Here is a 12869-nt window from a genome sequence, read left to right as displayed (position 1 = left end):
GTCCACAGATACTCAAGCACAGGCCTGCAATCCCAGCATTTGGGAGTTGGGGCAGAAGGGTCACGGTCAAGTCAGCATGGACTACACAATGAGATCCTTGTCAAAAAATGAAATCTCCAGGCTGCAGAGATGGCTTGAAGTTAAGAGTGTTTGTTGCTCCAGTGGACCTGACTGTGGTTCCCAGACCCACATCTATAACTCCAGGTTCAGGGGACCGGAGACCTCTGGCCTCTGAGGGCACCTGCACTCACATTATCACACACACACACACACACACACACACACACACACACACACACACACACATAAACACACACACACACGATTAAAAAATAATAAAAAGAAGTCTAAGAAGTAAAAATAAGGCTGGGCAGCGGTGGCGCACACCTTTAAGCCCACTACTCGGGAGGCAGAGACAGGCGGATCTCTGTGAATTCGAGACCAGCCTGGTCTACAGAGCGAGATCCAGGACAGGCACCAAAACAACACAGAGAAACCCTGTCTCAAAAAACAAAACACACACACACACAAAAAAAAATACGTAAAAATAAAATCTAAGGCCAGGTATATCGGCACACCCTATAAAGCAGAAGATCAGGGGTTTAAGGACAATTAGCCACATAGCAAGTTTGAAGCCAGCCTGGATATTATGAGACCTTGTCTCAAAGCAAAACAACTACACACGTGCGCGCGTACACACACACACACACACAATCTATAAGAATTGTCCTGTTATAGTCCTTACATGCCCATCCCATGTTAATTTTTCAGCTGTTTAATTTAGAGTCAACCAGGATCATATTAGGTCACTGATGTTTGCAACAGCTCTTTGTGCAGTCCTTTGAGAAACACAAATTCCTTTCAGTGAGCTGTGTATGCCATCCTGTTGGCTTGGCATGCTTTGAAGCTGTGTACTTGATTGTATATTCTGGTCTCCTAGCCCTACTAATTCAAATTTGAGAAGTAAGATTTATTCCACTTAAATCTTTACATCCATAAATCATAATACTTGCAAATTATCATGGCTTATGTTTTATATGTATTATAATTTACAGAATCAAAGCAACTGCTTACATTTTTAAATACAAGGGTTGATTTTTTTAAAAAGAAAGACTTATTTTCTTTTTATTTGGATGTGTGTATGTACACTTGAGTGCACACACATGCAGATGCCAGTGAAGGCCAAAAGTGGGCGTTGAATCCCCTGGAGATGGAGCTACAGGTGAGTCACCCCACATGGGTGCTGGGACTCTAACTCCAGTTACCTCAAGAACAAAAAGCATTCTTAACCAATGAGCCATCTCTCCAGCCTCAAGGGTTGATTTTTATATTTCATTCTTACTTATCAATTTCCTAACTTCATTTCTAGAATTATGAAAATGTTAAAATGTTATCCTAATCCTCTTGTCTACTCAGAGATACACTCTCATTTATTCAGAGAAATTTTATTTTAGTAACAGCAAACAGCCTGAAGATGGAGCTAACCGGCAGAGTGCTTGCCTAGTGTGCATGAAGGCCTGCATTCCATCCCAGAACCCAGTAAACCTGGCATGGTGAGCATGCTTGTAATCCAGAGGAGGTAGAGACAGTTCGAGGCCAGTGTAGTATACGTGAGGTCCTATCTCAAAGGAAGGAAGGAAGGAAGGAAGGAAGGAAGGAAGGAAGGAAGGAGAGAGGGAGGGAAAGGAAGGAAGGAGGGGAGGAAGGAAGGAGAGAGGGAGGGAAAGGAAGGAAGGAGGGGAGGAGGGAGAGAAGGAAGGAAAAAAGGAGGGAAGGGAGGGAAGGAGGGAGAGAGGGAGGAAGGAGGGAGGGAAGGAAGGAAGGAGAGAGAGGGAGGAAGGAGAGAGGGAAGGGAGGAGGGAGGGAGAGAGGGAGGAAGGAGGGAGGGAACGAAGGAAGGAGGGAGGGAGAGAAGGAGAGAAGAAGGGAAGAAAGGAAGGAAGAAAAGAAAGAAGGAGCAGAAGAAAAGGGCTGGAGAGATGACTAAGAGGTCAAGAGCTCTGGCTGTTCTTCCAGAGCATCTGGGTTTAGTTCCCATCACCAGCATGCTGGCTTAGACCCATCTACAACTTCAGTTCCAGGGCATCCATCTGCTGCTCTCTTCTGGCCTCTTCAAGCACCAGTCACACATGTGTTGCAAAAGCCCACACACGTAAAATAGATAAACAGTAGCATGCAGACGTGTGTTGTTAGGACAGTCCAAAATACCCTGTTCTGATGCAAAGACTCACAAAGCAAGAGCCACTCCACACCATGGCTTCTTAAACAGTGGGTCACATAACTCAGCGTGGGGCCCCCTAAGACCTTGGCAACAGCAAAACAGTTCTGAATGTGTAATGACCACAAATTAAGTCACAATGGAAACGTAATGAGTTCTTGGTGTTTGTGGCAGGACTCGGCTGTGTCACATCATGAAACCTCAAGACATTCTTGGTTCTACCACATGGCACTTGGCATTGTGTATACCATCAAGCCACAAATGCCAACCGACGCTACCTGAAATACCCTGGGTCAAACTAGAGTTTATGTAGACTATGAATTGCTGCAGGGTGGATTTGGTTTTGTTTTGTTCATTTTGTTTGTTTGGTTGGTTGGTTTGGTTTGGTTTGGTTTTTGAGACAGGGTTTCTTTGTGTAGCCCTGGTTGTCCTGGAACTAGCTCTGTAGACCAGGCTGTCCTCGAACTCACAGAGATTCACCTGCCCTACAGAGTGCTGAGATTAAAGGTGTGCACCACCACATGGCTTTTTTTTTAACTATAGATAATTTTCTCCTTTTATGGGAATATAATGGTTTAATTATGAAAAATAAAGACTTTTAATATTTGCCTACCATCATCTCCAGGATGTAAGTGATAAGTAGGTATATCTTTGAATTGGATTGTATTAGAATGCAAGGTTTTTTTAAATTGCTGTTTGAGGGTTGGATGGCTCAGCAATGAAGAGCACTTGCTGCTCTCACAGAGAACACAGTTCATTGGTTCCCAGCACCCACATCAGGTGATTTACAACCTCCTGTAGCTCCAGCTCCAGTGAATCTCATGCCCTCTTCTGGCCTCCACATGTACTGCACACACACACACACACACACACACACACACACACATACACACACACACACACACACACTAAAAAATAAAGATAAAAATTTGTAAAATTGCTATTTAAGTTGCTGAATTAAACCACTAAGTAAATTTAGACTTGAAATTAGACAATAATTTCTAAAATGGTCCTAAATACACATTGGCCATTTTGTTCTATGTGTTTATATAAAGCAGTGTTCTCAGTATTGACAACTATAAAAGAAAAGTATCAATCAAGTATGAAAAACATTGACAGTATTCTGTCCTGCCACATTAAATACTTGACCAAGATTTAACTTCTTTATAAAAATAAAAAATCCATTTCATTAATATGAAAATTTTAACATTATCTTAATAAATGATAAAATTATATAAATACTAAACAATTATTTTAAAATAATAATTTTATTTCAGGTTTATGATCATCCTGTGTCTGATTTGTACACTTATTTTATAGAATTATCTATACACACCTAAAAGTTTCTCGAGTGAAAGGGGTTTTGAGGAAAGCTTGAGGAATGTTGCTTTACTCTGGTTATGAATAGCTTCTCCCTCCTGGCTCCCTTGACTCTACTACACATAACTGATTTAGACAAATGCTTCTTGCAAACTATTGGTCCATATACTTCTCAAAGTCTGACTGCTAGAGCATAACACCCACAGTACCAAGATGGAGTTAGGAAGCTGTGTGTAACAAAGGAAGTTATGTAGCTCTGGGGACCAGGGGCCTAATATCAGACAACCATAATTGCTACAGAACTCACTGCCACATGGTGGAGGGAGAATACCGACCCCCATTAGTTATCCTCTGACCTCCACATGTGTGCTGGACATGTATGTGCTCCCCCCACAAATAAATGTAATACGAAGTTTAAATAAACATCATAAACAACTGTCTTCAGTACTGGTTTCTTCACTGAACACAACAAACTCTGATAGCCTTCTAACCAGGCAACGGTCACGCAAGAGTGAAACAAAGGGACGGGAAGACGACAAGAGTTTGGAACCCCAGCACCCACATAAAAATCCAGGTAGGGCAGTGTGTGCCAGTAACCCCAGCAGTGTGGAAGCAGGGACAAGAGGATCCCTAAGGCTTTCCAGCCAGCCACTCCAGCTGAGTCCAGTGAGAAACTGTTTCAAATATAAGGCGGAGAATCACAGAGGAAAACATGGGCCACCAACCTCTGGCCTCCACATACGTGGACATGCAGATCCACACACATGCTACAACACACACACACACAAATAAACAAATAAGTAAGTAAAAATAGTCTCTCACTGAGTGTGGTAACCATCTGCAATCCCAGAACTCAAGAGGCTGAAGCAGGAGGATCATGTATTTGAGGCTAGCTTCTGTTACACCGTGAGACCCTCTTTCAACAACAACAACAACAAAAACACTAAAGCCCACAGGAAGGCTAAAGCAATCATAATTTTCACACACTATAGTAGAAGTATCTCCAGAAAGGAGATGGCTTCGGCACAAGTGGAGGGAAGTGAGGTACTGGTCGGGGGGAGTCATCGGAAGGAGGTTATCAGTGGGACTTTTATGGTGACAGTGCTTAGACCCGAGTCCACCAGTGAGGGTGGGGTGAGGTGTTAGGAAAGATGTGGAAGTGTGAGATGCACTATTAGATTATAGAAAGTGCAAACAGAATTTTTAAAATTACACTCTACCAGAAGCCCATGACATTTTGATGGCTGTGGTTGCTTAAAACCTCGATACACTTGCCGGGCGGTGGTGGCGCACGCCTATAATCCCAGCACTCGGGAGGCAGAGCCAGGTGGATCTCTGTGAGTTCGAGGCCAGCCTGGGCTACCAAGTGAGTTCCAGGAAAGGCGCAAAGCTACACAGAGAAACCCTGTCTCGAAAAACCAAAAAAAAAAAAAAAAAAAACCTCGATACACTCATAACACAGAGCAAGGAGACACCACCTAGAAGCCAAGTCTCTATTAACCTCTACTATCTGGAACATGGAAAAGGACTAAAAAAATGGTTACCACGAAATCCATAGACTGAACTAAGCAACAGAAGCCAGCAGCAAAAAAACTGCATAATAAGGGACTATTTAGTGCAGGGGCGTTGAGTTCCGTGCAGTTTAAAATCCCCCATAAGAGCGAAACATAGAACAAATGCCCAGTAGCCTATGGCATGACCCAGAGGTACTGGGATAGTTAGTTCTCTGCTTTGCACCTTCTTTATAAAGCAGGAAGCTGTTTAAAGTACACACACTTGGGACTGAAGAGATGTCTCAGCAGTTACGAACACAAGCTGCTTTCTCAGAGGACCCTGGTTCTGTTCCAAGCACCCCTCTGTTGGTGCACAACCACCTGTGACTCCAGTCCCAGGGCATCCAATACCCTCTTTGACCTCCATCAGCACCATGGGCACCAGGCATGCATGTGGTACATATACATACATGAAGACAAAACACACATACACATAAAATAAATAAGCCTAAAAGACACACACTTAAAAAGATCTTTCCAGCCGGGCGGTGGTGGCGCACGCCTATAATCCCAGCACTCGGGAGGCAGAGCCAGGCGGATCTCTGTGAGTTCGAGGCCAGCCTGGTCTACAAAGTGAGTTCCAGGAAAGGCGCAAAACTACACAGAGAAACCCTGTCTCGAAAAACCAAAAAAACAAAAAACAAAAAACAAACAAACAAAAAAAAAAAACAAAACAAAAAGATCTTTCCAGCCGGGCAGTGGTGGCGCACGCCTTTAAACCCAGCACTCGGGAGGCAGAGCCAGGCAGATCTCTCTGAGTTCGAGGCTAGCCTGGGCTACAGAGCGAGTTCCAGGAAAGGCTCCAAAGCTGCACAGAGAAACCCTGTCTCAAAAAACCAAAAAAAAACAAACAAACAAAAAAAAAAAAAACTTTCCATATGGTTAAAGTGAAGGCTTTATATTAAGTGAGGGATCCACCATTACTTCTGAAAGTCCCCGTTGTGAATCGCCTATTCTCTTAACCACTCCAGATGAAAGAGATGCTGTTGCAGGATTAGTCACCAATAGCCACGCAATTAGTGATACCTCGCTCTGGGGTAGGAGATAGCGAAGTCACTGACTGTGAGGAAATAAATGTTATAACTTTAGTCAGACTAACTCCTCATTATTACATGGCAGATTTCTTTTTTATGAAAAGACGATACAGCCCAAGATTCCTATTTTAAAGGCTTATTTCATCTGACATCTTCACACAGAGAAAACTTCCCAAAAACATCCGTTGATGAACGCAAAGATAAACGAATGAAAGAGTAACTTTATCTACTGGAAGAACGACAGTGTTGTCTTGCATTTCACAATAACTGTAGTATGTTACTTTGACCACCAAATTAGGCAGAAACAAAGGTATTTCCTAAGGCATTTTACTTCTTACATTAGTGAGAGAGAGGGATGGTACAGGCCAAATCTCTGTAACACCAAATATCAAAATAGCACAAAGTATTTCATTTATTTATTTATTTTGGTTTTTTTGAGACAGGGTTTCTCTGTGTAGTTTTGGTACCTGTCCTGGATCTCGCTCTGTAGACCAGGCTGGCCTTGAACTCACAGAGATCTGCCTGGCTCTGCCTCCCGAGTAGTGGGATTAAAGGCGTGTGCCACCACCGTCTGGCCAAAGCATTTTATTTTAAATATCAAAAAATATGAGCCAATGTGGTGCTGCATGTCCTGTAATCTCACCGCTCATGAGGTTACAGCAGGAAGATTGCCATGAGCTTGAAGCCAGCCTAGGCTACATAGTGAGTTCAAGGCTAACCCTGCATTGTCTCAACAAACAATCAAAATTAGCCAGATTAGTCTAATTAGTAGAGATTGATTATCTTTAGTTATTTTACTACATCAACTATTCTGTCTTCAAGGAACTAACGTTAAAATGGCCAAGCTCACACTATTAACCTTTTAAATTTTATTTTTATCTAAATGCTTAAGTTGTGTATTAAATATACTATATGACATCTATCTCAATGTATCTATTAATTTTTTGTTTGTCTGTTTTTTTGAGACAGGGTTTCTCTATGTAGCTTTTGGAGCCTGTCCTGGAACTCACTCTAGACCAGGCTGGCCTCTCACTAACAGAGATCCGCCTGCCTCTGCCTTTCAAGTGCTGGGTAAAAGTGTGCCACCGCCACTCGGCCTATTAATCTTAATCTAGCCACCCAAATTTACAACTTCTTTAAGTCACTAACCTATAGTCTATACATTCTTTTCCTACATATAGTCTACAAATGTTGAGTTATACGAGTTTTCATTACTTTCTTCTTCAGAAAGTCTTCCTGTCTCATTGCAAAGCCTGGGAGGACATCCATACCCTAAAATACATTATTTAGATAGTGTCTGTATTTCATCCTGAATAATTAATGAGAAAATAACATTTGCACAGAAATACTCCAGTGTGGGTTTACATTATTCTTAATGAATGACATGGTTAGGACTAGGAAAATGGTGTTGGAGAGCTAACTAGTAACTTCAGGAAAAGAGATTATGTGTAATAATTAAGATATGAGAGCTTGTTTTAAAAATAAAATTTCCAGCCGGGCGGTGGTGGCGCACGCCTTTAATCCCAGCACTCGGGAGGCAGAGCCAGGCGGATCTCTGTGAGTTCGAGGCCAGCCTGGTCTCCAAAGCGAGTTCCAGGAAAGGCGCAAAGCTACACAGAGAAACCCTGTCTCGAAAAACCAAAAAAAAAAAAAAAAGAGGAAAAAAATAAAATTTCCGCTGGGCGGTGGTGGCGCACGCCTTTAATTCCACTACTCGGGAGGCAGAGCCAGGCAGATCTTTGTGAGTTCAAGGCCAGCCTGGTCTCCAGAGCGAGATCCAGGAAAGGCACAAAGCTACACAGAGAAACCCTGTCTCAAAAAACTACAAATATAAATAAATAAATAAATAAATAAATAAATAAATAAATAAATAAAATTTCCCATAATATACACAATACCAACTTTTTTCTCTGTTCTTGAATAAAGAAACTTTTACATGTAAAAAATTACACTTCATAGATTATTATTCCAATGTCAAAAACTTTGGTGTTATTTTTTTAAGCCTTGACAATTAAAAACATTAGAAGCATATATTTTTTTTTCACAAGAGAAAATGTTTGAAGCATCATCGAACAGTGGACATTTAAAAATTTCTGTTCACTGCATTACAGTTTGTCATTTTACTGAGAGAAAAAAATATGTTTACATGATCAGAAGGAGAAGGAGAAGAAAAGAAGAAGGAGGAGGAGGAGGAGGAGGAGGAGGAGGAGGAGAAGGAGAAGGAGAAGGAGAAGAAGAAGAAGAAGGGGGAGGAAGCAAACAGCACTACAGCAAGCGTACCCATGCAGAAACTGAGAACTGAGGGCTGTGTGTGCTCACATTTAACAAAAATTTTACCATCCGTAACTGTCCCAAACTATTCAATCATATTTCATAGCTTCCCATACCCTAGAACTAAATGAAGATGCCAAAGACCAAGTCTCCTATTTTAAAAGTTCTTCAGCCATTATGAAGAAAACATCTGTGATATTCCTAATATTTATCAGATCACCATTTAATTAGTTCAGTGTCAGCCTCTTTGTTTGATGAATGTACTGCTCAACTTCTGATTTTCTAAACACCACCTCTCCTCCCCGCAAGGTTGAGCCGAATCTTCCATCTTCAGAGTTTTAGAAACACTTGTTGAAAATGTGAAATTGCACTTATCTTAAGGAAGTTCATACTGCGGAGCTTCCGAGAAGCAAAGCTTTAACTTCCGAAATGAAATCCTTAACATGAGTCTTATTTTTGTTTTGGGCTTTTTAAAAAGTTCATAGAGACAACTGAGTTCCAAGCTAACTAAGTACAAGTGCCATCACTTTAAAATGAGCCCTTTGCCCCTAAGACAGAATTCACAGAAAAGTCACATTACAGAAAAGTAGCCACGGGTAACTCTGATGAACGTAATTCCTATGGACACTGAGGCCGTGGTCCCAAAACAAGATTACTACATCTCAGGCTCGGTGCCAAATTCAGGGACGCCTCAAGAGTGCCCTTCCTTTGAAGATTCAAGGCGACCCATACACACCCGTCGTCTCGCAACCCCTAAGAAATAGAACTGAAGAGAATTTAGCACTTTCCCAAGCTGGGGGAGGGGGTGTCTGAGAACCGACACGCATTTAAATTAACAAAAAGAAATAAATAGAAGCAAAACCGAGATTCAGGAGGAAGCCGCGCCGTTGCGCGCACCGCTCGCTGGGGCTGCTCCGAGCCCGGCGCAGCCGCGCGGACCTCACCTTCCATGTCGCCGGCCGGGGTCGCTCGGGCTGCAGCTGTCGCTCAGGCTCCGCGGCCGCTCCACGTGCTCCTGCCGTGGGGACCCGCGCGGCCGGCGGGAGATTCCGGGCGCGGGGAGGCCGGGGGATGGCTCGGTGGCGTCGGTCGGCGCAGCTGCAGTTCGGGAGCCGGCCAGCAGCCGGTGCGCGGGGTTACAGCGGCGCTGGCTGGCGGCCGCTTTAAAGCGCGCTCGGAGCGCCCGCGGGTTCCGCACCCTCAACCCACTTTTGAATGTCAAGCCTGAGGAACCCTGACCGGGTGGAAACAGTGCCTCCGTGATGGTCTCTGGACCGCTCCTTCAGACACACCGGGGAGGAGGGCGCTGTCGCAGGGAGAGAGGTGTGACAAAGCCCACCTTCCAGATTCGCCTGACACGGACTGATCGGGAACTTTTCATCTAGACTCCGGGGATGAGAGTCATGAAAACTGTCCATGAGAACTCACTTTATTGAGTTATTTATGGAGGTTTTCCCCACCCTTGGGTTTTTTCATTTCAGATGGAGTAGCCCACCACTGTGATCCCAGCATTTGAGAGGCTGAGGCAGGAGACTTGCCATGAAGTCCATCCAGGCCAGTCTGGACTACAGTATGAGCCCTTTTCTCAGAAAACAAAACTTTAAAAGTCCTCGGCCCAGATTTATAGAGATAATTCAAAAGTACCTTGGCATTTACAGCACTCCAGCTGTTTCACTTGAGGGAACAATTCTCTCATTTTGCTGTCCTTTCTGAGAACTGGTTGATTTGCCACTGCTCAAAAAAGACAGCTCTACATATGTGTTCATTTCCTACGAATCTTCTTTCTTCTAAATATGACACTTTACAAAAATACACATATGATGTGTCAGAAAAGTAAAGAGTGGAGCTATGTGGGGTGGCTGAAGTAAATCTAGGGGAGGTGTTGGCTCACAGAGACTTATCAGTCAACACCGTTTCCCATCATCTGCACTTTAGAGAGGAAAACACTTGACTGGAGGAGGGGAAGGAGAAGTAACAACAGTTTTTCAAAGCAGAGTGTTTCATCACCATCACACTGAAGCCTTAAAATGACACTCTCAAATGGGCACTTCACTTCGAGGGATGATGCCCAATAGTGTTGAAGGAATGATCCCACTTTCCCCTGTCATCCTCACTAGAAAATTATATTGTTATTATACAAACATATGTATGTATATATATATACATATGAAGCAGGTGTAGTGGCAAACCCTTTCGTCCCAGCACTCAGCACTCTGAATTTTCAGGCCAGCCTGGTCTACAGATCGAATTCCAGAACAGCCAGGGGCTGCATAAGAGAGAGATCCTGTCTGAAAAAGACACATACACACACTCATGTGAGATTTAAGGTTGAGGATTTGTACATCAGTCATCAGTTATCCACATCCAAAAATCATACTCGTGAGTTAAGTGAGCACACTGATGTTTTGTGAACCTAAGTTCATGTTAACTGGTGCCTTGGTATAGGCAGTCTGCATTATGTATATATATACTATGTTGTGGGAATTCTATGTTTACGCACATATGCATATATAACATATGAGTGGCTCGAACTGGCTTTACAATCACAGAACCACAGCAGCATCGAGTTGGACATATGAGTTAGAGTTCTGCAGGAAAATATGGAGTTCAGAGAAATACTCTAAACACTAGTTTAATTTTAGTACTGAAAGGGGAAATTTGTTGTTTGTTAGTTTCTAAAAGCAAAAATAGCACATCAAAAGTAGCAGAAGAGGAACTGTAAACTTTCACAGGGATGATAAGGATGAATAGTTAATTGGTTGTTTAAAAGTTAGAAACTTTTGTGTTACATTGTTTAACACTTTGTGTTACAATGTTCTCTATATGTAACAGTAAACTGTTATCTGCTGTACACGATTATTCCAGACTACAGATACTTGAAGGGATAAATAAAAATCAGATTATTTAGCTACTCCACCCTCAAGTAGGTGGAGCATCGATCTCCCCTCTCTCTGTATGTGTAAGGACCACATAGTGCCATCCTTCCAAACAGTGAAGTAGGTAGAGGGAGGGGGTAACTTACAGTGGGAAAACCTGACAACCGCTCCTTCAACCAGCTGAACACATTTAACATCAAAGATGATAAAGCATGATGTTAGTACTATCACTGATACGACGTACTGGGAATGTCATTTTACAGCTGCTGTCCTCACAAAAATCCACAATACTATAAAGTAATGAGAAGAAACATCAACAAAGTCCAGTAGAGAGGCTTTCCACAAAACACCTCATCATTTAAGGCTAAGTCAGGATCATCAAAGCAGTTGTTAACTGTCAAAGTCAACACCCCCCACCCAAAAAACAAAGAATGAAAGAAAAAAAAAAGAAAAATCTGAGAAACTGTCAATAACCCAGAGGAGCCTGGGGAGACAAGACAAACGTAATATGGAAGCCTGGCTGTGTTTCCAGTCCAGCTGCACTAAGGTGAAAACTAAGGAAATATGAATAAAGTATGAATTTGAATTAATAACACTATATCATGCCAGGCATAGAGAGAGGTGCACGCCTTTAATCCCAGCACTTGGGAGGCAAAGGCAGGTGGATCTCTGTGAGTTCAAGGCCAGCCTGGTCTACAAAGCAAGTTTCTGGACAGCCAGGACTGTTATACAGAGAAACCCTGTCTCAAAAAAAAAAAAAAAAAAAAAAAAAAAAAAAGCCGGGCGATGGTGGCACACGCCTTTAATCCCAGCACTCGGGAGGCAGAGGCAGGCGGATCTCTGTGAGTTCGAGGCCAGCCTGGTCTACGGCGCGAGATCCAGGAAAGGCGCAAAGCTACACAGAGAAACCCTGTCTCGAAAAAAAAAAAAAAAAAAGACTGCTGGAGTATACATCTGTCTGAAGTATGAATACGTAATTTTCATGCTAGAATAGTAACTTGGATATCAGCATTATTGATTTATGTCTTGTATAAAATGTCTCTCTTGTTTCCTGAATTAGACATAAACCAGTCAAAACTAGATGTCAAGAATAAAGAAAATCAACATAGATTTCACAAGTGTTCCCACCTCATGTAGCTTTCCCAGAGGGTAATATAACAACTAAGATTATTTTTTCTAGGCTTGCTGAGCATGGTGCTACATGTCTTTAATTCCAACACTCAGAAGGCAGAGGCAGGCAGATCTCCGTGAGGCCAGCCAAGGATACACAGAGAGATCCTGTCTCAAAAATAAGCAAATAAATAAAACTTTTAAAGTACAAAGTTTATTTTAAAAGAGTACACAGATACTTTCAATACACAAACCACTACTCTATTTTTAAAGTTTTATTTTTTAATTATGTGTATATGGGAGGGATGGGGGATGTATCAGTGAATGCAAGTGTCCATGGAGTCCAGAAGAGGTCATTGGATCCCCTGGAGCTGGAGTTATAGATTGTTGTAAGCTGTCCAACTGGATACTGGAACTGGAGACCTTTGGAGAAGCAGAGAAACTCTTAACCACTGAGCTATCTCTCCTGCCCCACTATTCTATTTTT

At 42.5% G+C, this 12869-nt stretch overlaps 1 protein-coding gene across 1 annotated transcript in view; it reads right to left on the bottom strand.

The window, feature by feature from the left end:
- Ikzf3 (IKAROS family zinc finger 3) overlaps positions 1–9468 on the bottom strand; it is a 99222-nt gene extending 89754 nt beyond the window's left edge. The window contains exon 1 of the mRNA XM_052758512.1: positions 9341–9468. Within this exon, the coding sequence (XP_052614472.1) occupies positions 9341–9347 (7 nt within the window). The 5' untranslated portion in view covers positions 9348–9468. The remainder of the gene's footprint in view (positions 1–9340) is intronic.
- Between the last annotated feature and the right edge of the window lie 3401 nt (positions 9469–12869).

The sequence above is a fragment of the Peromyscus californicus genome, unplaced genomic scaffold (genome assembly GCF_007827085.1).
Source record: "Peromyscus californicus insignis strain IS unplaced genomic scaffold, ASM782708v3 Scaffold_3__1_contigs__length_106647218, whole genome shotgun sequence".
Classification (NCBI taxonomy): domain Eukaryota; kingdom Metazoa; phylum Chordata; class Mammalia; order Rodentia; family Cricetidae; genus Peromyscus; species Peromyscus californicus.
Note: the sequence above shows the minus strand (reverse complement) of the source record. Positions and strands in the feature narration are given on the sequence as shown.